We start from the raw sequence: 27168 nt of genomic DNA on the forward strand, positions 1-27168 counted from the left end.
CACGAGGAGAGGCCGGTCATCGACGACCTCTCCCCACGCCCCCGCGCATTGAAGCGTGTCCCCTAATGGCTCAATTGTCTGATGAATCGGATAACATATTTCTTGCGGGCATGCACACCATTGACAATCTTCTTGACACACTTTCAGGAGATAAGAGTGTCAGAAAGGCTAACAAAGAACAACTTACAATCATACCGTACGAGCCCAAGTCGGATACGCTGTCGTACATTGAATCACAAATCCCAACTAGAAAATATTTTATGCCAAGAAAGAAGACATACACTGGCTTCGCAAGGCTGAAACAATTTGAAAAGTCTCCGCTTGATCTCTACTTAAACACTCGTGTCGATAGGTAACTTCCTCCTTCTTAAGTACATAATTTAGATATGTTGTTCCATATATAATTCTGTGTAAAAAAATGTTCGTCATGTATAAACTATTTAGGTTTCTGTGTAATATTTGTAGTTTTTGTGTAATTGTTTTTATTTCATGCGTAATATATAGAGATCAATTTTGACGTTACTGTTATTGTTTATGTCACAGTTCTGTCATATGGAGGGATGTGTATGGGTTCACAACTAGTCACAATCTCTTCGTCCTGCTTGAAGGGAAGGAACATGTGTCCGACGATGTTCTTACCATCCTGGTCCTAATGTTGCGTGAGGAGTTACTGTTGAATCCCAACACGTATAAGAAGCGCGCAATTGTCACTTTGCCGTTGGCGCTTGCAATGCAGAAGTCAGGATACGCCACCAATCAGGCATTGTGCATGATGTCGGACGTCATCTTCGGTAACAAAAATGCAGACTTGATTTTTATGCCCATCGTCCTTCATGGCCATTACCATCTGGTTATCCTTGACATTGCAAGTTAGATATATTTGCATTACTCTACCCTTCAATCGACGATATATGATGCCGACGCCGTTGAAATTGTAAGTTAAACCTAAACAGCAATTCCTCGCGCTTGCAATTTTGTTGTTTAATATAAAATATTAGTAAATTAATGCTAAGAACGTCTATTTTTTTTAACTTGTAGCGGGATCTATTCGAGTTCATCATTGAGGTTAATATAGATGCAAACCCGTTCAAGCACCTACCGATGATGCATGTCCAGTCCTGCCCATAACAAGCACCCTATAGTGTAAACTGCCCCGTCTTCCTTATGCATTTCATGAAGCAAATTCAAGACAACAAAACGCTCGACGTTTCGCTAACGGAAGTCCCATTTCTTCGGTTTCAATACATTACATGGATTCTGGCGAACGGCATTCGGAAGAAGGTCATTGCAACGGCAAATACAACGAAGGACGTCACTCTTAAATAGAAACCCCAAGACGATGCCGTAGTGAATGACCAAAGGGGTGACTACCCAACCAGAGACGAAAATAACGTTGATGTTGTCCAGGAGACCAAAACACGGATTAATTCTGTGAAATGTGAAGCCCAAGTGGATGACAAACTTGCAGGGGTGGAAAAGACTGGCGCCACTGAGATGGAAGGGTTGAAGGAAGCCGAGGGAGACACAAAGAAGCTGGGCGATGTAGTCGACGCCGTGTAATTGAAAGACGAGGTTACGACTGATGTTGCCGTACCCCAATGATACGTGTTTCCTGTCCAAGTTTGCATGAATTTGGAATTACTTGTACTGTCAAATTTTGAACTTGTTCGGATTTAGCTGTGTTCTATTAAACTTTTCAGTTATTTATACAATTTTGAAAATGCGAATGTGAAGTCAGCTTCTTTCTTACCTAATGTATTACACAGAAACAAAAAGCAAAATCCAAACATGTATAATACACACATACACACATATAATACACAGAAACGACATATAATACATAGAAAGGACTAACAACACACATAAACCTAATATATTACACACGTACGCATGTATAATAAACACTAAACTATGATTGACGGTTATGGTCAATCCGCTATGACTTCATCACATGATCGATGGTTATGGCCAGTTTCGTGGCACCGACTACAAGGTAACTCGCAGACTTCGAATCTATGTGACTCGATTCTCTTCCTTCTTGAATTGCCGAGTCATTTTTGGTGATCGGTGGCCGGATTCAAAGTTCACGGTGATCATCGCTTAGTTTTTCGGTGTCAAGGATTGGATATATAGGTTCAATATACGCATGGTGGTACCATTCCACTGTGAAGTAATCAGCCACATAACTGTTCACGTTCATATCTATTTGCATGATCGCCGCACATGCATGCTTGCACGGGAGGCCATGGATTTCCCATTTTTTGCAAGAACACTTCCGATTTGCATGATCGCCGAACATGCATTGGTGTCATTGTCAAGTATTTCATAAGTGTCAATTGTTGAACGACCCACCCTTAAGAACCTGCTATTTTTAATAATCAGTTCAACCTTTTTGTGTATCTCCGGACAAAGATTTGTATCCCACTTGTTTGCTTGTGCGCATCTATCAGCCATCATATTCATAAGTTTGAACCTGTAAACATACACTCTCACTTAGTAAAATCCATGTGTGCAAAAATACGTATACTACACAGTTCTTGCATGATGTTACACACAAATCAAGTATATTACACAATAACAAAGAATAATACACCGAAAAAACCAAAATTACACTGTTATTAAAAATTAATACACATAAATGCCATGATTTTATTGACAAAACATACCTTATTGAGTCAATTAGGCTTGTCACCAGTAGATGCCGCGCCTCTTTGATCCAAGTGTTGAATGACTCCGCAATGTTAGCGTGCATCTCACACCAACACATACCCTTAAATAAATAATTAGCCCAGTGATCAACGCCCGACTTGTACAGTAACCAATTATGTGCTCCGGCGATGTCATCGCAAGTTCAGTAATGGCATCATCAAACTCTTTGCCTGTGTAAGTGTATGCAATTCTTACAATTATAGCCCAACATTGCTCACATAATGTTTTACCAAGTTTAGCGTTCGCTTTCATGAAGTTTGCCTCCAAATGTAGGAGGCAATAACCATGCTGGCGATGACAGGAACACTCTCATGACCGAGTTTATAAGGCCCTTCGACCAATCCGAGACGAAGGTAATAATTTTGCAATAGTCGTCTTCACCGTATATTGCCTCACCAAGTGTGACGAGAAACTAGGTCCAATTGTCATCAGTTTTGTTGTCGACAATAGCAAATGCCACATAGAAGATACCCTCGTTCCCGTCTTGCCGGTTGCCCCAATAGAATCCCGCCGTACTTGCAGAGCAAATGAGTTCTGTTAACAAATAGTAATGGTCTGCATGCTTTTTTGAAACCAACCAAAGACGTGCGGAAAGAGAAGAAAGCACGTTTAAATTGCTCTCCGTCCTTCTCAACTGCCACAATGCTTCCGGGATTTATCTCCGCCACCTAGGGCAGAGCATCGGTCGGTTTGGTTACCGAACCTAACCGAATTATCGGTTAACAGAACCAAATTTCGTTAAAAAAATGAGAACCGAACCGAATCGAATAAGAGGAAAAACCGAAATTAACCAAACCAAAATTTTTCGGTTTGGTTCGGTTATTAACCGAAATTTGTTATTTAACCAAAATTTTATAAAAATGTTTTTAAATTAATTTTTTGGTTTGGTCAACTACTTTTGGTTTGAAATATTTTTCAATCTTGCTTCAGTGCTTGCTCCAATTTCTTGTATGAATATTATACTCATTCACACTCTCATATTTCTAATAAACAAATAATCAATAAAATACACCAAAGTCACAACACAATTTTTTCTTTAATGAATTAATCAATCAATTAATTGATTGATGTCTTTTTGTTGCAAATGGAAAGTTCCTATTGGGACATTTTCTCCATCTCAGCAAACGTCTGCATTATAATTTGGTATTAAGACAATAAAACAATACCACTCTTATAATTTTGGATCAAAACTACTCTGAGTAAGCTATCAAACATATATAAAACAATTGATGGCCTGTAGACAAAAACAAAATATCAGATTAAAAAGATAAAAACATCACTCAACCCATCTTTGTCAATTGTCCTCAGTGGCATCCAAAAAAAAATATTAGGCTTCCTAAATCTCTATTGTTTAAGCCCAACATGCTAATATATGATTTCAACTTTCTCATCCACAACATTAATATTTAAATTTGATATTAACATTACTTTCACCAAAACAAAACAAAATTCAAAATCAAGCTCCCCAAGACTCAAGTATCACTACCACCTTCTTTTGCACCTGAAAATTTTAAAAAACAAGTGCAAAATTAGATTATCAATGAAAATATGATAATTACATTACATAGTACACACAAGAAAACAAACAAACAATAAAAAATGATAACAATTCATAAGTCGAATTAATATAACAAATAAACAATAATATAAGACTCAAAGTTTCTTGTTACTACTCAAAGCCAGCTCACACGCACAAATCATTGTTTTCGCGAACTCTGAAAAAGAATAAAAATAGCTTATTATTAATCATTTTAATGATTTCATAATTGCAATTACTAAAAGTACTAGATAGAAAGTAAAGAATATTAGTAATAACTAAAAGTATTAAAAGAGAGTATAAAATAAAAAAAATTACCAGTTTCAAGCTTTTCCATATCATTATAGTCTTCTTCTACAAATAGCAAGTTAGTTGTTGAAGTTTTGAGCCAATCTTGAGTACATATCAAGGCTTCCACAATTTTAGGAGACAGAGAACTCCTATATGGATCAAGTACCCTCCCACCGGTGCTAAAAGCAGACTCCGAAGCAACGGTTGAAATTGGCACAGCCAAGATATCATGTGCCATTTGAGAAAGAATAGGAAATCTTGCTGAATTAGCCTTCCACCACATTAGTATATCAATATCAGCAGTGTCATCTTCTAGTTCTTCATTTAAATAAAGATCAAGCTCGGACTTTCTAACAGGATCAGCACTGCCCGCTTAAGTTCTTTGTTTCTTATACATTCTTTTAAAGAAATGCCTTGGTACTTTCTCCCCGCAATTAGGTCCATCACCACTCACATTAATTGTGTGTTGAGATTCATTGACATTGGAATTTTGAATTGTTGTTTTCAAGTGCATGCTTTTATAGTCTTGGTACAAGTTGAACATAGAAGCTTTCACATTTTGGAATAAGTTTTCCCCTTTCTCTTTGCCATAAATATGTGAAAAGGCAATTTTCATGACTTCAAATTTCTCCCTAGGATCAAAAACAGCAGCAAACCATATCAATTTATTCATCCTCTTTGGGTCCCCCCCAATACTTGTCGAATTTTCCCTTCATTCTATCCCCCATGAGACTCAAATCAACATCATCACTTTGAATCCATTCTATCAAATTACCATACAAGTCACTAATTTCAGTCCATAGGGTATTAGATGTAACATATTTTGAACCAGAAATGCGCAATGTGCTATTGTAAAAGAATTGCAACATCTTTGACAATTTTCTAACAACATCCCAATCAACACATGATGGGACCCCATGTTCCCCATTTGCTTCAGCTTTTAAATCATGCTTAAAACAAGGATCAAGATACTCATATCTATCAAAGGCCCTCTCATATTGTTCTGCAGTAGATAGCATAAGATAAGTGGAGTTCCACCTTGTAGAAACATCCAAACATAATGATTTTTGGCATTCTATGTTTTCCATTATGGCACACTCCTTGAATCTTTTCATTCTAGTAGGCGAAGCCCTTATGTATCTAACCGCATCTCTTACTTTTTTCACTGAGACACTCACTTCTTTTAACCCTTCAACAACAACAAGATTAGAAATATGAGCAATACACCTCATATGCAAATAGTTACCATTGGCGATGGATGTTCCCCAATTTATCAACTTCCTTTTCAAATAAGCAACAACCACATCATTTGAGCTAGCATTATCTACTGTAATGCTAAACACCTTATTGATACCCCAACCAAGTAAACATTCTTCAATTCCCTCCCAATTGACTCACCCTTATGGCATGAGATTGGACAAAAATTTAGAATCTTCTTATGCAATTTCCAATGACTATCAATGAAATGAGCTGTAATGCACATGTAATTCAATCTTTGCAATGACGTCCATGTATCGGTGGTGATGCTGATTCTTTGACTACTCTTTTTAAAGTAATTTTTCAGCTTCATCATTTCATCCAAATACAGTTGATAACAATCTCTACTAAGTGTCCAACGAGATGGAAGTTTATACCTAGGACATGCAATAGCCATAAAGTTTCCTAAACCCTTCCCCTTCAACAAATCTGAAAGGTAATTCATCAATAGCAAGCATTTTAGAAAGAGACTATCTAATCAATTCAGGATCAAATTTCCAACATGTCAAGTTCCCAATATTATCATTATCAGCTGCCTCGGAAATCATTGTTGAATGCAAAGATAATTATTTCTGACGAGCTTCTATACTAGGATTTTTCATGCAAGATCTCATGTGATTACGCAATGAAGTTGTTCCATTAACCTTTGTGTCACATGCAAGGGACTTGTCACAATAATTACATTTACCTCTTACAGTACCTTTTTCATCTTTAACCTCAGTGAAATGTTTCCACACATCAGACCTTTTATTCATTTGCTTCCTCTTTGCCTTAGAAGTAGCATCTGTTTGGGTAGATTATTGCTGTTCATTTCCAGCAGCATTTGGACACAGCAATTGATCTTGAATTTCAGCATCTTTATTATCAGCAACTCCATTTGAGGCCATTCTAATCATAAAAATCAAATTAGTGACTCATTTTTTTATTATCTGTTAATTAATGCTACCCTAGGACCAAGAGTCTTGATTAGTTGAATATAAAAATGTGAAATCTGTATAATATGATATTTTATATTAATATTAAGCAAGGAAAATGTTGAACATGCTAATATATATGATTAGTCTCATCTTATTATAAACTAATTAAACTAGTTGGATAAAAATCGAACTCATAAACAAAAAGTGTGGAAGCATAGGATATAATGAAGGTAATACTTAGAGAAAATTAAAATTCCTCTCCAAATGCAAATCAATAAACTCAAAGGAAAGAAAAACCTAAATAAAGAGCAAATTAAATGGAAAAAAAGAAATAAGGAGAAAACAAAGATGTTATGTTACCTTGAAAATTTCGTAATCAAACTATTAGAGATGGTTAGATGGAGCAATACACCGGCCGAAGAGCGAGGAATAAAGGAACGATCTATTTTGAGTGTGAGACTAGGTTACTGAGAAAAGAAGAGAGGATTTGAGTGTGAGAGCATTGAGGGATTTGAGTGTGAGAGCATTGAGAGACATTGCAAACCCTAACCCTAAAGAATAAGAGAGGGGCGGCGTGAGTTTCTACTTTCTACTATCTAATGATGGAAGGGTTTGAAATGATTATGGTCTTGGACTCTTGGTGACTGGTGAGTTGGTGATAGTTAATGGGCTTATAAATTAATATGATTATTATATAATAATAGTGTAATACTGGACTTGGCCCATTTGGGTTTGGGACCTTGGTGATAATGGCAATGGGTTTATAAATTAATAATATTAATATATAACTTATGCTATATATATATATATTAATGTATATAATTTATTCGGTTCGGTTTTGGTTACACCGAATTATTTTACAACAAAACCGAACCGAACCGAATACCATATTATTAATAAAACTATTACCAAACCAAACCAAAAAAAAAATTCGGTAACCGAACTGAATTTCTTATTCGGTTTGGTTCGGGTTTGGTATTTGGTTTTTCCGAATAATGCTCACCCCTACCGCCACCTTATCAGCATACCACAACAACAAATCGTAGCTGCTCACCTCACTACCGTGAATAACGGACCGAGCGACCTCCCTACCCATCCATGCACGCTTGTATGGTAATCGTACGTCGTGTTCTCGAAGAATGTCTTTCTATATATCGATGGCTCGATACAATGGTCACTCATTCAGTCTCTGTATAATATGGTCGCCGATCCATTTCTTATTGGCTTTCGGGTGGGCTATTGTACCTATGCCCCCACCACAAGTGTGCGTCACTTGTATTATCTTCACGCGGAACGTCTCATAGTTCATCTCTTTAGATGCATGGACACGCTACTGGCAATCCAGAGAAGTACATCTCACAGTCGAGAGAAGTCTGTCATTTTTTATGAATGTAAAATCGAAATTGTGCCGTATGGCGTGACTGCGCAAGGCATCTTTGAACTTATCCACACTCTCGAACCGTTGTCCTACTTGCAATGTCGGTCCATCAGATGTTTGTGAACATGAAGCAATACTGAGCACATCTGCATGAGGATGTTCGGACAGAAATGGCCCCATGTCCGCATTCAGGCTTTCTGAGATTGACTCTCTGCAGATGCCAACGCATAAGGTAGGAAACAAGTCACGAACAATACACAGGAAATGCAAATAAATACACATGAAATTAATATATTACACAGAACACGTGTATAATACACATGACATGCATATAATACACATGAAATGTGTATAATACATATGAAAGATACTATAATACACAAAAACATATACAACTACACGGAAAAGTAGAGATAATACAGAAGGACATAATAAGTGTGGTGTATGTCGTTGAATTACAATGTTGGTAAGAAGTTGTTAATGGTTGCTTTCGGTGCCCCACTAACTTCTTCAACGATGATGTCCACCACACTTTTCTTGTAAGTGTGGTGTATGTGCCACATGCGTTGGAAATCAGCATCTAACTCAATTGGGCAAACCATACTGTATGAGTCAGGTGTCACAAATTTCACAATGACTCGAGAAGCCTGAAGTGACCAACGCTCATATATCTCGGCCACGACAACCTCCCATGCAGTGAGGACCATGAATTGGAGTAGCCGTCCTTCGCCTTTGAAACGAGCCACAGCACAAAATGACTCCATGATGACTAACACCTGCGTAAACATCTGACAAACCCATAGCTTAAAAAAAAGGCCCGAAGGATGAAGTAAGCGAAACTCAATGAAAGACGTTGCTTACGTGAACGACAGAAACAAGGCCACAAAGAAGAAGAACAAGAACAAAGAGAAGAAGAACACCGACCGTTCAGAAACAAGGCCGTAAACAAGAAGAACAAGAACAAGGAGAAGAAGAACACCGACCGGCTGAAATAAAGCCGCAAAGAAGAAGAACAAGAACAAGGAGAAGAACATCGGCAAGGAGAAGAAGTACAAGACACAAAGAATGGAGATGAAGAAGAAGACGAAGTACACCTGCCATTACCTACCCAAAAAGGTGATGTGATTGGGCGGGACGAGGGCATTTTTGGTATTTCAAAAATTAATGACTAACGGCTGTAACACCAGGGACTTATAAAGAATATGTTTAAAAAAGAAGGACTACATGGGAAAGTGAAAATATCAGAGGGACTATAGAGAAAAAAATGAAACTTCACAAGGACTTTTAAATAATTTTTCCTAAAAAAAATTATAAATAGTAGAGAAAAAAAATTAAAAAATTAAAAAACCAAAAATAAAAAATAAAGAATAAAGAATCATTCTCACTCGGCATTCCCCATCAATTATATGTATATATATTGACACATGTTTTTTTGTGTTACAGTTATATAGTGCCATTCTTCCTTGAATCTCCAGCCACCATTCAATGGGAACACCGACAGGCCAGAGCACAAAACAACCAATTGTAAGTGAGGGCCCATCATATGGATAGCGTTTTATTTATTTTATTTCAATTTTTATATATAAATAAATAAATATATTTTTTTAATGTTTAATTTAGAAGTTTTCAAGAAGTCACTTATTCTAAATCAAATTGAAGTAAAATAATGAGAGCTAGGTAAAGATGCGGATCTCTTTTGCTATATATAAATATATTGAATATAAAAATTTGAACTCAAAACACTTAGTTAAGGCACTCAAATTTCACAAATTATATATTTGGTAGATTATAACACAAAGTTAAATAATAAATATTTTTTTTATCTTTCACCACAAACTATTTGTTTATTCATTATAATTTATTGTTTTAATTCTCATGTTTATCAAGAGTTATCCAACAGTGTTATGTTTCTGTTCTCCCACCTAAGCCACCATATTTTTCATCACTAGACAAGACCCTTTGTCAATATTCTTGGCAAGTGGCCTGACTTGGGAGAATCTTCTCACCTAATTTATAAGATTTAATCATTTTTTTTAATAATTATAATTTTATTAAAAAACTAATTAAAATTAAAATTATTTTAGTTAACGATTAATTACTTAGTATAAAAGTTTTCTTATCGCTGCTCCATAGTATCCAATTTATGGAATATTTATTATTATTAATTTTTTTATTATGAACTTCCATTTTATGTATTTCGTGTAGTTTAATACTTGATTTATTAATATTTAGTAAAACCTCCATATTATCTGGTAAATACCTCTTTTCGTCAATCTCCTTTAAACATCTAATGTTTATTGTAAGAATATATTTTTTAAATTAATTTATAAATTATAATTATGTTTAATATTCATACTACATTATATAATTAAAAAAAACTATATCCGCAACATCCTTCTAATAATAATAATAATAATAATAATAATAATAAACTAAAAGAATTTCAAATTTTTGAAATAATAAATAAACAAAAATTTCTTAAATACTAAATCTATAGTTAAAAGCAATAAACAAAACATATAAGACAAGGTATCTATAAAAAAAATATCTTATTATTGATTATGAACTATTGAGTTATTTGTTAAATGCAAACGACTTGTTGGTATTGAATTTTGTGTGTAAAGTGTTCATGTTTCTGTCTGTACATATCACATTGACATAGCTTATCCACATTTATATAAAAAGAACATATATATTTATTAACAATTATAATGATATAGAAATGTTAACAAGAAGGGGATGGATTTGAACAACTTAATCATCAACCATGGAGACACATGATAATCAAAATAAGATGCTCAACTAATTAACTATTTTGGTTTCAATGACATTGTCATCCCCCACAAATGATAAGAACACATTTTTCTAATTATAAAATAAATGTCCAAAAACTTAAGACTCTTTGACTTTTGGTTTATGAGAGAAGTGTTCATTTGTGAGACATGCATGAAGAAGACCCACGTTCATGCACCTAGCGTTCATGTTACACAATCTTATGTAAATTAATAATCATGTATCATGCGTGCCTTGGGATCATCAACAAACTGTCTTGAGATGACTAACTTAATCAGATATTTGACTTGCACAATTGGAAAATTGTAGGGATAATGAAAAAATTGAAAAAGAAAAGCAAATTGACAAAAATTTACGGTTTATTTGTTAAATATGTTTTTAAAGTGAAAATTTTTTATAAAATATGTTGGCCCATTTATTTTATATAAAAATTCTACATATATTTTTTTTATTGACCAGAGTTTATAAAAGCTATAGATTTTAAACTAGATGAGATACTGAGTGAGTCATATACAGGAGTAAACCAGAAACTTCTGACTTTAGTAATCCTGTTGTTTTTTTTTTATGTTTAGAAAACACCAAAAAATTAATTTCAAGACTTTAGGACAATTCACTTACATTATTCTAATCAAGGCATGATAAATGTTTTATAAAGATATAAATATAACAATGAGTTTTTAATTTTTAAATAATTTTTCTATGCACCATTAAGATTTATTTTAGATAAAGAAAAGATAAATAAGTCTTACATTATTCTAATCAAGATATAATAATAATTGTTTCAAGGGAATTAATTACTTGTATTAATTAATATTATAAAGTTATCAATGACTAATTTATAATAATAGTAATAATTTGCTTTTAAAAGGAAAAATAAATTTCATAGATGTCCCTCTTCATTTTTATTCTATTTCTTTCTTTCTTTCTTTCTTTCTTTCTTTTTTTATATTTTTCTATTATTAAAAAATTAATAAAATTACAATATTTATTCAAACAATCTTTATTATTTAAATAATATGTGGAATAAACGATAAGTTGGTTCATAGATCGGTAATTTGTTAATCCCTTTTCTATCAAAATTAACACCATTCTAAATTTCAAATATATAATTATCCAAAATACTAGACTATAGTCAGCATAGATTTTTAATGATAAAATTAAGTTGACCTTAATTTTCTTGGAAACTAAATTCATGTGATAATTTCCCAAACAATTTTTGGGCGATTTCGAGAAAGTTAAGGCCATAAAAAAATAAACACATCAGATCATATGTCAGAAAGTATCACCTGGGAATATTATGTCACAACTAAACACAGAAATGGGCACTATATAAATGAAATATATAAATAATTTCTTATATTAATCACTTTGTAAATACACAAATAAAAATAATATTAAGTGAACCCCAAGTGTTTTTTTTTCTTTCTAAAAAACAAATATGAACAAGTTAGGTGTATGCATCGGTTTTTTAAATATAAAACATGTTCTCACCCTGTTACAAGGGTGAAGATTTGATCCTTGGTCTTCATCTGTATGTAGAGTATCAAGTGCTAGTATCAGAGGTTTGTGTGGGTTTTTTTTTAAATATGCCACCCATCTTCGTTCTTCATTTTGTTGAAAATTTGATCTTGGTCTTCTGCTTGTGTGTGAAGGATTTTGTGCCAATAGCCAATGAATGCAGTTTGGCAAAATCAAGTGATTAAAAGATTTGACCCCTTGGTCTTCGCCCGTACTCAGAGTATCATGTGCTAACGTCAAAGACTTATACATGTTTTCTAAATATACCACGTATCTTTATCCTATCCAAAAATTCAACTCTGGTCTTCACTCACGTGTGCAAAGAATTTTATGCCAATAGGCGATGGATACCATTCAATTTTGGTTGTCACTCACTTGCAGGGGAGAGGCAGGGCCTCGCTGCAGAGAGCCGGCGACCCCCCTCCCCCTTTTCATGCTATATATATATATAGGTTTTTTCTCCCTTCTCCTTTTGGGTTTTTATTTTTAATTTTAAAAATATCTTTATTATATTTTTAATAGAATTTTTGTAATGAGATATGATTTTTCTAAACTAAACTATAAATTAACGTATGAACAAAATTTTAAAAAATAATATATATATATATATAGGTTTTTTCTCCCTTCTCCTTTGGGTTTTTATTTTTAATTTTAAAAATATCTCTATTATATTTTTAATAGAATTTTTGTAATGAGATCTGATTTTTCTAAACTAAACTATAAATTAACGTATGAACAAAATTTAAAAAAATAAATTATTGGTTGAATTTTTTTTTTATAATTTGCTCTCTGCCATCTAATTTCTTGCTCCGCTACTGCCTCACTTGTGCTAAGGATTCTATGCCAATAGGTGATGAATGCCGTTCCATAAATCCAAGTGATTTTATCGATTACTGTAAAATAAATATTTAAAAATAAAAAAAACTTTTTATTAAAAGTTAAATTAAAAAAAAAAAGAAGAGGAATCCTTGAAGACACGTTGTTGTCGCACATAAGCACGCCAAAAACACACCCTTTCTTTCCTTCCATTTCCAACTCTCTCTCTCTCTCTCTCTCTCTCTATATATATTATATACTTCGCATCCTCGTCCCCAATCCACTCGCTCTCCAAGGCCTCGCCGCCCCGCATCTATCCTCTCCTCCCCTCCAAGCTCCCATCTTTGCCCTAGATCCCACCGGTCAATGCGTTCTGAGTCGTCTCCGGGACATCAGGCATGCAGCGCGGGCGGAGAGGCGGGCCAGTCACGCGTGAAGCTGCGGCAGCGGCAAGGGAACCGCCACCGCCAGTCGTCAGGGTGAGGAGAGACCTTGTGGCTGCTTGCATGATGTGCCCGCTCTGTCACAAACTCCTTCGTGATGCCACCACCATCTCCGAGTGCCTCCACACCTGTGAGCTCCTTGGAGACACTCTTCTCTTCGATCTGGGTAGTTTGATTGGTTTGGGACGTTGGATTCGGTGTTTTAGGGTTCCTTGATGTGGGTTTTTGGTTTTCTTCGTGGGTTGCTATTTTGATTTGGTTTGCTCCGGTGTGGATGCGTTTCTCTGTCTTGTGGGAAAAAGGAAGTTGCTTTTTTTAGGTTATTGTGTTGCATGTGGCTTTGTTTTCCATTTTGGACGTGGGAATGAGTGTTATAACGTGGAAATTTGAAACCTTTAGATGTATTAGTTGTTAGTTTTATTCCTTGGTTGCATGCCCTCATTCTCTGTTTTATTGGATTTGAGAGGTGCGATGTTTTCTAATGATGGTTTGTACTTTGCATCGTCTAGTGATCAGTTTGGGACATGTGGATGGGATTTTAACGTACAATTTTGGTATTTTTAATGATTGATTGTGATTTTTTTGTTTTTTTAATGAACATGATTCAATTTTGTGATCTGGGCGCTTCTTTTGATGAGATTTGGTGACACTGCTAGAAGATGGTAATATAGCTGAAATTTATTTTGGTAGTGTGTTGCATATTCAACTTCGCGATGCTTTCACATGAGTAGCTGATTTTTACATTTTTGCTGGATGCTTGTGTTTAGTTTCTCATGCGGCAGTTTGTCTGGAAGAAGGTTTGAGTGGGAGCTGGCTGTATTGGTTTTCAGACATAGTTTATTTAGGAAAAATCTCAAGCTTTGTACATGTTGAATTGATTAGGGTGGCTTTAGGAGTGTAACTTGCATTGTTAAGAGAAGTTTAATTTCATTGATTCAGTCTCATCTGCTTGTAGTTAACCTCTGAGCTCTTGATTCTCATTGTGTCACATGTTGCTTATTAATTTAGGTGCTGGTATAAACCAGTAGTGGATTGGACCAACCACCTGTGATGTTAGTTGCTTAGTTAGTTCATATTGCTGGTTTGTGATGCAGGAGGGGTATTATAATTTCCTTTTGGTTGCTTTCAATGACCCTTTAGCAGTCAAATTTGATTGAATCAGCAATATAAAGGGTATAAAATGCTTTTAGTGTTCTTACATTAGGGAACAACCTAACTTCATTCAACACAATTTTTCTAGTGCTCAGGTGGTTTGAATGATATGTCTGGAACATTGCAATTACTAAATTAGTGAATTGCTTAGTTTAATGTGTTTCTTGCTCTGAGCTCTCCTTTTTTGCTTGTTTGTAAAACTTGCATTGTCTGAATATTTTACAAGAGAAATATCATTTACATATCTGAGCACAGCATTCCCCATTCACTGAAATCAAGCTTTCCTATTTAATTACTAGGGAGACACTCAACTTATTTTATGTGTTTGACTTCAGTGTGCTATTTTATTTTTTTAGTTCATTAATATGTTTAAGCTTTGGCTTGTGTAGGTACTTTGCAATCCATGATTCTTAGAATTGATTGATGATGCAAGGTTATATTTACTTTTGTATTTACTAACCTAATAGAACCCTGCATAAATGTGGTTGTTTTCGTATTATTTTTATTCCCAAACAGAGAGTGGAGTGTGCATCAGAATAGATAGGTGGCACACCATCCAGGTAGATGAACCAGGCAGTCTAATCCCCAACTTATTTCTCTTATATTTTGTTTATGCGTCTCCAGTTTGCCTATGGGATTCCCAAGAAACTCTAAATTTAAAAGGAATAAAATAGACTGAAGATGGAATAAATCTCAGTGTGCTTTATGTATTCAACATGTCACCATATCATCTTGCAAATACATCAACAAGCTTCTCATATTCATATACCTATATAAGTTCAGGAAAAATCGCACTGACTGATCATTCAGTGTTTTCAGCCCTTTTGCATGGGTAACTGGACGTGTTTAAATATACCATATGTTTTAAGTTTTTAGAGATTATATGCACACTTGATTTGTTCTAACCTCTTTCACATTATGAGCGACTTTTATTTGACTCTTTCTTATTGGAACAGTTTGCAGAAAGTGTATTCTTAAAAAACTCAACGAAGAGGAGGCAGATTACTGTCCGATCTGCAATATTGATTTGGGTTGCATCCCTGTTGAGAAGCTTAGGTACACTTTGTTTGTTTATTTTGTTAATCTAATTCTGTTTGAGTTTTAGCATCCAATAGCTTCTTTTCTCATAATGATAGCATTGGGCATTCTGGTTACACTATGGCCCAACTTGTCTTCTGGTTTGAGCAATCAATTGCTTATTCCTTTCGACTGAAATAGCTTTTGAAAAGGGGGTGGAAAAGGGGAATCAGGCATGGTAAGGGAATTCAGGCTTTTAGAAGCAAGTCAGTGAATGTTTCAACAGTTATCTTGTGCATGTCACTTGCTTTTTTGGTGTAAATTCCTCTCGAGCTCATAAAGATTAAAATCAAATATGTTATTCCTTTATTATAAACAAATCATGGGTTTCGTAAGTGAAATGACTTGCTACATGTTTAACTTTTTGCAACAGTTTTAATTTTGTCTGGATTCCTTGAAAGATGCAGTCATGTTTCATACAGCTTCCATATACAAGAGAGCTTTATCTGCATTCTTATTATTAGTTGAGGATATAAAACACAATAGATCCTATGTGGAAAAGTATGTAATACCATACATTTTTTTTCTCCCGCTAATTGCAAAGGGGCTTTCATTATGATATTTGCCAACTAAGAAGGGAAGAGGTATTGATGATGCTGATGTATTTGTCTCTACTTGTTTGTTTGTCTCTTGTAAATGCAGTATCTGATTTATACAATTTTGATTATTCTTTGATGATCACTTAAGATAGGTGGGATTAGTATGTAATACCCCCATGAAAATGGGTTGAAGCTAAGAGGGTTTATCAGGAATGTATTGCATAACTCAACTTTCTTCTCTTTCACCAGCCAAATAAACTAATAACTGGTCTAAGATATTGGTGATGAATGATTTTTGCAAAGATGGAAATTTGACTTTGATGTACAGTTGATTACTTAATCATCCAATCATCATTAATGTATTCAAAACTTTAGTAAAGTGGAGGAAGTATTTGAGAATGTGTTGAAAAGCAAATTGTGCATGATTGATGTTGTTAAATTAGCCTAAAAGATGAGTTGTGCATAATTTAAGGTCAAGGATTGAAGGGTAAATCAGTGGGGCATGAATTGGTGTTGTCATATGAAACCTGCAAGAAGCATGCATTTATCTTATTATGTCATTTTTATTGTTGTTTCTGTTGGAGCATGCTTAGGATTTTGGATATATTGGTTGACCCATACTGTCTCTTAATTGCTACTCGAAAAGGTGCACATCTTGGATGAAGCTCCTGTTTGAGCTCCCTGCATGTGGTGATGAAAATTTTGGAGTCTTGAAAATGAGGGCTGAAAGTGTCAAAAACAAACTTAGATTTCAATATATATATATATATAGATGTATAGGATTTTTCTGAATAATAACATCACTGAAGACATATTATTTCCAAAATAACAATATATTGAACATAAACTCGCTGATTATGTCTAGACTGTTCCACATATTCTGTCTGTTCATAGAGGATTGTTAATTTGAGATAAAAAATTACTGATAGTCCTGTTGAAGCAATTGATACATTTAGAGAGCACATGCTATGTTTCATAAATTGACAAGCTCGACTAAGTCCATTAGAAACTGGCAGTACATTTGTTTTTGAATCTTGATTTCGTAGAGTAGTTATTTCTGGAGTTTAGCATCTGGTCAATACTTTAATAATGGAAAGAAGGCGACTCACTTAAAAGTAGCTTGGGAGGAAAGGAAGGAAAAGAGGGGTGTGGGGGTTGTGGGGGTGTTTTGGTGTTCTGTGGCAGGACACACTTGATGCCCATATGAAGTGAGCTTTTATTTGTTCCTGTGTTTAAGATTAGTGGTGCAGTATCTATGTTGAGAAGGTCATTGCTATATAAGTTATACAATTATGCTCATATTATTACCACTTGATCTATATGCAAAGAATTTTTTACGGAGTAAAAGATCCGGTGGTATTTAATTCCCTTCTTGTTTGATTTTGGCTCACTTCCTGATTTATCTTGTTTGCCATATTGCACTTGGTACCATCTAGTGTTTCACTCTCTTAATCTGCTTTTTCTGAAAGAATGTTCAATACTAGACTGTTAATCAATGATAAGCTGTTTTTAATGGTTTAGTTAACCTTTATAACAAATTCAATAGTTCTTCATTTTTTTTTTTACTTCAGACCAACTTTTATGAAGATAAAATTCATTAATATTTTTTTTATTGGTTGTTCATTTTGACCTTATCTTACAGCCTATAACATAATCCCAAATACTTATATGCAGGCCTGACCATAACCTACAAGACATAAGGGCTAAGATTTTCCCATTTAAAAGGCGAAAAGTTAATGCACCTGAAGTTACACCTTCTTTCTCTTTTCCGGTCATACGGAAGGAGCGATCTCTATCTTCATTGGTGGTCAATACACCAAGAATAGCAACCCAGAACAGTTTGACAGGAAGGAGATCTAAGGCTGTTGGTAGAAGAGCTGCTGCTATGCGTGGCCCTAGTCCAACAGTTACCGAAGTCAATAAAAAGGAGAATGACAGTGATGGACGGGCAGAGAACTCTAGTTCATCTGAGACCCTGAGCAAGATGACTCAAAATAGAAGGCAGGTAAACAGAGTTTTGTAAAGTTGCCATCAAAGTGAGATCATGGTTTGGGATATGTTTTATATGAAGCATATATGGAAGTCTTTGCTTTGATTGTGGCATTAAAAATGCCTTTCTTTTTTTATTTTCTGGACACTTTTTTTTTCCACAGAACTTTGCAAAGGCAGAGTCATCTGGCCAGACAAATCATCAAGATTCAGAAAGTGGCAGGGATCCTTTTATTGATAGGGCTGAGCTCTGGAAACCCTTGAATTGTCTGGTTGAAGCCGCTAACAGAACAAAGGCACTTAAATCAAGCAGCCCACAATGCACTGTTGTGAAGGCAGAGCAAATTAATTTTCCAGATAGTGAAGCATATTTCAATAAATTGAAAGTTAGGGAGCATATGAACAAATCCAATGTTCAAGATGACAAGAATGCCAGTGTCTCCACTACCCAAACATTGGCCAGATCAAGAAGATTGAATGGAGCTAGTCGGAGAAAGAAGGAGCTTGAGACATCAGTCCAAGCACTAGTTGATGCTGCTGGTAAACGTGAAAGGAGGAGGAGCCCAGTTTGGTTCTCATTGGTTGCTTCCACTGACAAGTTAGATTTTTTCCTATATTGCTATGGAATTGCGTTTTATAATCACAGATCTTCTGCTTCTTTTCTAACATTGCGCAAATCATTCAGAGAAGGAGATTGTCCATTGCCCCAGATCTCTGCAAGTTACTTGAGGATTAGGTGAGTTTATTTTCCGATCCGTATAAAACCCAAGAATGCAATTCTAATTCCGTAATATCTTTGGCAGCTTTTCAATTATTTTGAAGGTTTGGTAAACCTTCATATTGCAAAACATGCAATAGTTCATAATGGTAAATTTGAGTGCAACCACTTGATCAATCATTTGTCTGTTAGATATTGTGTCACACAGTCTGCGGTTGTTACGTCGGTTTCTATTTCCTTATAATTTCTGGATTAATATTGTTGAAAGGAAATTTTCTCTGTGATGATTTTCTTTATGATCATTAGCACATTGACCCCTGATTTTGCTAGATTGTTCATTGTATTGAATGCTTAATGTCACTAGATTATTTCCAAAGAACAAACTTGTGACTGCAGTTGTGACTTTTCTGTTCAACATTCTCTTCATTTTGGATATTTTTTGAAGTGGGAAGAGGGATGCATATAGGGAGGATGATGGCCAGTGGATAAAAGACATGTGGTCCTTTGGTTGTAAACTTGAAAGAGTTTCAGCATTATTATGTAGATGGAGCCTTTGAGAATCATATATCTTTTCACCAAATCGGTTAATCCCGCATCATTTTTCTGTAAATGCCATTCAGGTTTCCCTCCTTTTTCTCTACTATAGTAATTTATGTAGGGTAGCTTATTATGCCTTAGAATTTTCTTGATTGAAAATTGGTGATAGTACTTAGAAACTGTTTAGTAAAATGTTTTCATAGAAACTTTATTGTGTCTTTCCCATTTCTTTTTTATTGGTGTTTTATTTCTGCTTGAAAGCTTTCCTAAATGTTGGGTGTTCATCAGGTTTATTTAGCTAGAAACAGTTCATCTTTTATTTGAAGTAAATCTTAATTTTAATTGTCCTTTGTGTAAAACTCACAAGGATGGTAATATGTTAAGTCTAGAAGATAAACTTTCATAAAATCAATTGTAGCTATCAGCTCTCATATTGAAGAAATAGGGAAATCAGAATCTCTAAGATACAGAAGAGTGGGTTTGGAATTATTTTGCATGTTTGATCAGTCAAACCTTTTCACTGGTGAGAGGTGCCAGTTTTTTTTTAATTTTTTTATATGTATTTTTAGATTTTCCTATCCCTCCTTTTCCCTAAAAAGACATGAACTTATAATGGAGGTGCAGGAAGGGAAACATTTTTAGATTGTATCTATAATTTGCTGGTCATCATTTGCATGAGGCAGCAGGAATTTATAATAACATGACAAGTGGTGTGTTTTTCTCACAATCTGATTGGTTTATCGACTCATGGTTTACAGACTTGAAAGTTGAAACTTGAAACCATTTTTATACTTCGAGCTCTCTAGAAATGACCTAGCTTCACCTTCATTTGCCTTACGCTTCCAAAAGATACATTAGAGCTAACCCTTCCTCTAGTGTCGCGATGGAATGAAATTCTTTTGTTTTGAAGCATAATAAAGTATTAGTTACAGTTACAATTGTAGTAGCACTTAAAGATATCAACATATTCGTGAAATGCGTATGCAAGCTGTCCAAGTGAATCTGGACTATAATAACTATTTTTACACTTGTACATTATAAATATCATTATCTAGCTATTAACTATATGCCAAACTTAGTTCGATAGCAGATACCCCTGTCACCACAATTGTTTGATTGAAGAATTAAAGTTAATAGAGGGCTAATAGTTTGGGGCATCTCTTATACAAGCATTATATATGATTTAGTTTCAGCTACTTGCTAAATATAAAAATGGTAAGAAACAAAAGTTCAAGCTTAAAATTTTTATAAGAAATATCATTTAGTTCATTGGCCTTCTTTATGATTTTGATCTATTTCCCTCTCATTAGATTTGTCTTGTTCTACCATTTTTTCTGGATATTTTTATAATACCTTCATGACTTCATTTTCTCTAAGCGATGTTCACGAAATTATTAAGGAAAATCTACTCTTGAGTAGCTTTATTTTATGGTCTAGGCCTTAGCACTTCAAACAACAGAAATAGTTTTAGTAAAATAGAAGGTGGTAACTTGCGCAGGTCAGATTATGTGCTCTCATTTTCACCAAAGTTGTTGTCAAACAAAAAGTGCAAGAATGGACTTCTTTCTTCTTTTTTTTTTTGGCTTCTATTATTTTCTGTTTTCCATGGGACTTCTTAACTATTCATGAAACTTCTGCCTATTGTTTCTTTAGACTTGTCAAAGGTTTCAGCATGTTGTTCTATGTGCCCTTCATGACCTGACCAAACATTGTCAATTGTTTTGGCTAAAAAGTGTCTAGAGAAATGTTTTGACATCTTTGGTGTAAAAAAGAGTATGTGATGGTTAAAAACTGCCACAGGCTTCTAGTGGCAAAAGGACTTTCTTGCAATTTTTTATTCATCATATTTCCATTGATGAGGATTAGCTGTTAGGGATTTTTTATGGCACTTGTTCACATTTGAGAATAGTTATAATTCCTCCTGAATGCTAATATCATTTTTTGGGAAGTGATCAGTGGAAATACATTGTTAATCCTGTCCTCATCTTTTGCCTTTATATTTATTGAAAGAGTTCATTTTTACTTCGATGGTCTTCTAGCTCTTTTCTATGGTTTTGTTTATATACCCCTGAAATAAGTTATACAGGAATATCTTAATCTTTTCTTGTTTGGCTTGATAAAAAATAATAGCAATATAATCTTTTGTCAGATGTTCTAATTACCTTCTAGAGTGTTATGTATAAACTCCTAGAAATATAAATATTTGCATACATATATATCCTGGAAAATTATATTGGTGCTGCATAACATGTTCTTTGTGCATCTCCCACTGTCGCTGCGGGCTGCCTCACTGTCCAACTTATTTAACTGAAACTATGGTTGAACTTCAACTAGCTAATTAAATAACAAAATTGGCCTGGTTTATTTTGAGGGACATGAATGCAAACTACATTCTTTATCGAAGGTTTATCTAATTGCACAGCAAGTTTTGAAGGGTTTTTGTATGTCTGTATGTGAATGATGTTATTTTTAAGTATGCATTTAATAATTCTTAGTTTTTAGTCAGGAGTTTATGTTTTGTAGTGCTATTTTTCCAGTTTGTGGGATACAATGCCCATATCTTCGGTTATTTCACCCTTCTTTTACACTGTTCCTTTTTTAGCTAGCGGTAGAAACACTCCTGTAGCATGTTTACATGTGCATCATATTTACTAACACAATTCTTATTATTTATTCATTCTTAATGTGAACTATCCTTTTCATTACTTTATTGCAACTTGATATCATCATTTTTTTAAATTATTTTATTTTATTTTTCATTTGTTACCATCATGAACATAAAAGTCAGAAGTGCTGTTACTGAAACAACTTTACTTTACAATTGGTGGACATTTGAATATGGCATATTTTAGGTAAATGACATTGAGTTCTATCTGTTGAAATTTTTTATATTTTCTAGAACTTTTTCTGGCATGCATCTTATAATTAATTTTGTGATCATAGGGATGGAAACCTGCCAGTTTCTTTCATCCAAAAGTACCTTGTAAAGAAACTTGGTCTTGCGAGTGAAGCTGAGGTGAGTCTTTAATTTTTTTTTTGTCTGAAAAGGTCATTAGATTATTAATTTGATCTGGATAATCTATTTGTCAAATGGTAAACAAACAGGAAAATATTGCATTCCTGCACATGCTTATGGTCATTTAAGTTATTTTGATAATAATTCTGTAAATCAAATGGCTTTGCAAATACATGATCTTTTCAGCCGTGCATAAAATGTCTTTTAGAATGCATTTGCTACACATTATTCAATTGATATTATAATTTTATAGACCCATTTAGGATGGAGGACAAATATTAGGATATAATCAGTTAGTATGGAATTTGTTTGGAATTGTGAATTGAATTGTCAGTACATGGGCCTGCTTGCGGGTTGGTTGAGCTTGGTTCGATCATTTAGTTTACAACCCAATTGAGGTCAATTTGGCCCTGTTTGTTCTGGGCTATATTCATCACAAAAATCACAGCTTTGCTTATAACAAAGAAGAAAGTAAACGCCTTGGTTATGCTTTAAGACATTACCTCATTTTTAGGAGAACACCTCAAAATTTAAATTTACTGTCATTGGAATCTTTGATTTCCTTTGGTATTAGGGTACAAGCTGAGCTGATCTTAAGCAGTTCGCCTTAGTGTCACTTATTTGGCTTGCATTTGGCTTGGGTCTAGCAAACCAAGCTCAAGTTGACTTGAATTTAATTTGTGATAACCTTTACTAAGTCTTTGCACGGTAATACTCAATTTGTTTACAGAAAGTCAAAATTGGCTGGATCTTTCTTTTGTGATCCTAGTTCAGAAGAAGCCACAGCTTACTAAGCGCCCCTTGCAAAATACTGTGAGCATATAAAGTGTGAGATGTGGACACCATAACATAACCAGGCTTTCTCGATTCTTTTTCTTCGAGAACTTGTTTGTAACATTTGAATCTTGAAAACCATTAGACTGCAATCTTGTATGATTTTATGCTTTGCGTGAGAATCCTTCAAGTTTGGGACATGAAGTTTATATGAAACAGTCTCGTCAATCCCTGAATAACATCAATAATGAAACATATTTACTAATCAAGTATTCTAGCCATTGGGGCTGGTACCAGCCCATATGGTTATAATTTCATCGGGTTATCTATGACAACAAGTTTGACTGAGATTCAATATTCATCGGCATTTTGCTGAAGTCACAGGCTTATGAATCACCTGAACTATATGCTTCACTTCTTTAACCCTCAGTGTATTACTTGTTTTCCATGTTCTATAGATTGAAAGCTTTGACTTCCCAGTTATAAACATATCTTTTGTCTATAATACTTTGAAAGATATCCAACCCTGAATTGTATAACTTTGGCTTCCTGGTCTCCTCATATATCTATTTCACCCAACCTAGTACCTGGAAATATCCAAGGTGCAAATTTAGAGAAGAGAAATCTGTTATGAGGACACTACCATGCGTAGTGCAAGCAACACAACTGGATAAAACTATTTGTGTAGTGAAAGCAACAAAACCGATAACTTGGAACAACCATTCATCACCTAATATTCTGGATTTAGAGTGTGCAGTACAATCCCAAGAAAAGCTACTCTTTTGTCCTTCTCTACACCAACATGATCATGCATTTGATTAAAAGCTCATGCTTTATTCAAACACCAAGATCATTCTTATCATGTTCCAAAATTCTCTTTCGCACTGCTTCAGTCATATTATCCCATTTCTTGTACACTTTGAGAAACATGAAGTTGTCTGTGCCGCAGTCTTGAAACCTATCAATGATCAGTTTATGAAGTGCGAAAAATATCCAATTTGGTTTGATCGTAAATCATTTAACTTAAGGTCTTTTTGTGTGTGTGTGTGTGTGTGTGTGTGTGTGTGTGTGTATCATTTTCCTTTGGAAGTTGTCCAATCTTCTTCAATTATCATCCTCTTCGAAGCGGTCTTTATACGGTGAAAATTCATTTCACCAAGATGTATATTAAACAAACCTTGTCTAGGCCTCAACCAGGAAAACTTGCCGTATATCATTGAAACAAAGATACAGTTTATTACAAAATTGCTAACCATTCTCACATTCAAGATTATTGAAAATTTTCAATATAATCCCTCTATACTGTTTAAATATGTTTTTTGACCCCAAATTGAGGGTTTTCGTCAAAATTTTTATCAAGTTGGGCTCCCTAACCTTTAAAAGGATGCACTGCAGGTAATAAGTCGTGCCACATTAGAAACCCCGACTTTGGAGATAACTTCTGCAAAAGTTTTTGCTCTATCTTCGACATTTATGTTTTGTTTTCATTGTGGGATCTATGTCCTCAGAAAAATAGTACAAATCTTTAAGCCACGTTGAGATCATCCAACTCTTTTTTCCTACTTTTACTTTTTCATGCGTTATGCATGATTGATATACTGTTCTGTAAGCTAGATTGTTTGATAGGGCTTCATAAGTACATAAATTCCAAAGCTTATACATGAACTTTGTATGAGGGTGTTGGATATTTGTTGGATGCATGAACTTTTTGTCCAAGCATTTTGTGACTTCTCATCTATGTAATAAACTTGTCTTTTTTTTCCTTGGCTTTTTCTTTCTTTTTGTTTGTGGCTGGATGGCAAACCTGTCCTGCCCCAATCTGCCCCGATTGGGCGGGTTTTTTTTAGGAGAGTGCAGGCGAGGCGGGGGTAGGGCAGTTCTAGTAAATACCTGTATTAAATCCGCCCTGCCGTTAAAAAATTACATAATTACCCTTATATATGCTAGGTTATTTTTAGGGTTTTCATGATTTTATTTTAATGTTATTATTATTATTAGTTAAGTATTTTATAATAAATGGCGTGGCAAAAAAAATAATAATAATATTAATGCGGCGGGCGTGAGGGAAAACCGTGCTGCCGGTTGGGGATTTAGAATAGCACTATTTAATGCAGGGCAAGGAATGGTTTAGGTGGGGTGGTGGTGGCCTCAACTACCCCCGCCCCCGCCCCGCCCCCGCCCCGCCCCGCCCGCCCCACCCTACCCTACTCTATTGCCATTCCTTGCTTGTGACATTTCAACTTGTTATTCATCAGATTTCTTGGGTGTCAATATAAGGTTTTATGCGCAATGTTTCTGTCTTTGTTGACTTCAATTTTACTTCACTACTTACACATTCTAAACATCTTATTTCTTGCATGTTCTTCTTTAACCAAACTGTACAAACCATGCACATGGCAGATTAGCTTGATCCATTTCAAGTTTTGCTAGATCAACCTAAAGTCAAATTTCAGATTCAAATATTTTTGTTCTGACCGACAAATCATTGAACTTGCCATGGCAGGTGGAAATTACATGCAGGGGGCAGTCAATCATTCCCACAATGGCCCTGCACAACTTGATAGATCTTTGGTTGCGGTCGGGTTCTTCAATAAAAGTCCCGGCATTCCTTGGCACTTCAGCCAAGGAATTCGTGATGGTTTTATCATATCGCCGTAAAGTCTAGTCCCTTTGATTGCATATCCAAACATGCATTCCAAGAAATGCTCGACATCGTATGACCATTGAGCTTCGAAATCAAGCATTGTGTGCTACTATTCAACCTATTGTATTCCCTTGTTTTTCATTATTTTTCAGTTTTCTTTTTAGATACTAGGCATCAGTTGCCCTCTTTTTTAATCGGTTTTCGAGAAAGGGTTTTGTTTTTCCCTGCATAAATGTCTTTCTTTTTCTGATTTCACAATTTATTTTTCATTTCTGCAAGATGATCAAGAGGTCATGTATTTCGAGCAAAATGTAATGTAAGTGTTTAAATTTCAACCATCAGTTGTATTGCCAATGTACAAAAGAGAAATTATATATATATAACTTTGTCTTGAAATTGCAAGATCATGTATTTACAGAGTTGTGTGATGTCTTTGAAGTAGTAAATCTGGTGCTTGACTGAATTTTAGCAAGTGATGAATATGGCAGAGTAGGGTTAGGGTTTGGTAACATCATCATGAAGCCCTCTAGAAAATTTAAAAGTACTTGAGGACCGACATGAATGAAAACTTTATAGTTTTTATTTTTGTATCATTCAATTTGTTATGGTTTGTTTTACATATATATCCTTGCAATGCCATGAAATTATATATTTTCTTCTTGAAAACCAAGATTTTTAACAAAAATCAACTAGCGGGAACAACGGTCTTTTGGTTCATTGATATTAGGTTATTTGTGTAGGGATTTGTTTCGGAGAGGATCCGAGATCAAATCCCAAATGTCACATAAAGTTGAGAACACATGTGTTTGTTGAGTTTGTTTTATGTTTGTGTATGTTTCTGATTTTTCTTATTTAATTATAAAATAATAAAAAAAAATTCAATTACCGAAAGCTTAAACAAATTGCAAGGACGCAAATGCAAAAATGAACCTTATGTATAAAAGATGCAGTGGTAATCGGTACTTGAAAAATCTTATGTATAAATAATTTCACTATTTTTCAGGGGGGTTCCAAAAAAAGAACCCTCCCTTCCCCACATACGCAAATACACACCAATACACAG

General features: G+C 34.7%; 1 protein-coding gene across 2 annotated transcripts; it reads left to right on the forward strand.

The window, feature by feature from the left end:
* Window positions 1–13445: 13445 nt before the first annotated feature.
* LOC120255941 (E3 ubiquitin protein ligase DRIP2-like) lies at window positions 13446–26357 on the forward strand. Of its 2 annotated transcripts, XR_005535149.1 has the most exons (8): window positions 13446–13789; window positions 15768–15867; window positions 18102–18432; window positions 18581–19014; window positions 19102–19152; window positions 22456–22523; window positions 22615–22687; window positions 25965–25986. XR_005535149.1 is itself a non-coding variant. In XM_039263704.1 (7 exons), exons 1-7 carry the CDS (start codon window positions 13615–13617, stop codon window positions 26124–26126), a joined length of 1326 nt encoding a protein of 441 aa, XP_039119638.1. In that variant the 5' UTR covers window positions 13452–13614; the 3' UTR covers window positions 26127–26357. The 2 variants fall into 2 exon arrangements, 1 of the variants encoding a protein (XP_039119638.1); XM_039263704.1 differs by lacking the exon at window positions 22456–22523 and having other exon boundaries at window positions 13452–13789; window positions 25965–26357.
* The last annotated feature ends 811 nt before the right edge of the window (window positions 26358–27168 follow it).

This window comes from Dioscorea cayenensis, unplaced genomic scaffold (assembly GCF_009730915.1).
Source record: "Dioscorea cayenensis subsp. rotundata cultivar TDr96_F1 unplaced genomic scaffold, TDr96_F1_v2_PseudoChromosome.rev07_lg8_w22 25.fasta BLBR01001245.1, whole genome shotgun sequence".
Taxonomy (NCBI): Eukaryota; Viridiplantae; Streptophyta; class Magnoliopsida; order Dioscoreales; family Dioscoreaceae; genus Dioscorea; species Dioscorea cayenensis.

Bases quoted from the DNA above. Each gene is read 5' to 3' on its own strand.
- LOC120255941 (XM_039263704.1), top strand. From the start codon at position 13,615: ATGCAGCGCGGGCGGAGAGGCGGGCCAGTCACGCGTGAAGCTGCGGCA. The intron at 15,868-18,101 runs GTACACTTTGTT...ACTTATATGCAG, and splicing joins ATCCCTGTTGAGAAGCTTAG to GCCTGACCATAACCTACAAG. The intron at 22,688-25,964 runs GTGAGTCTTTAA...TTGCCATGGCAG, and splicing joins GTCTTGCGAGTGAAGCTGAG to GTGGAAATTACATGCAGGGG.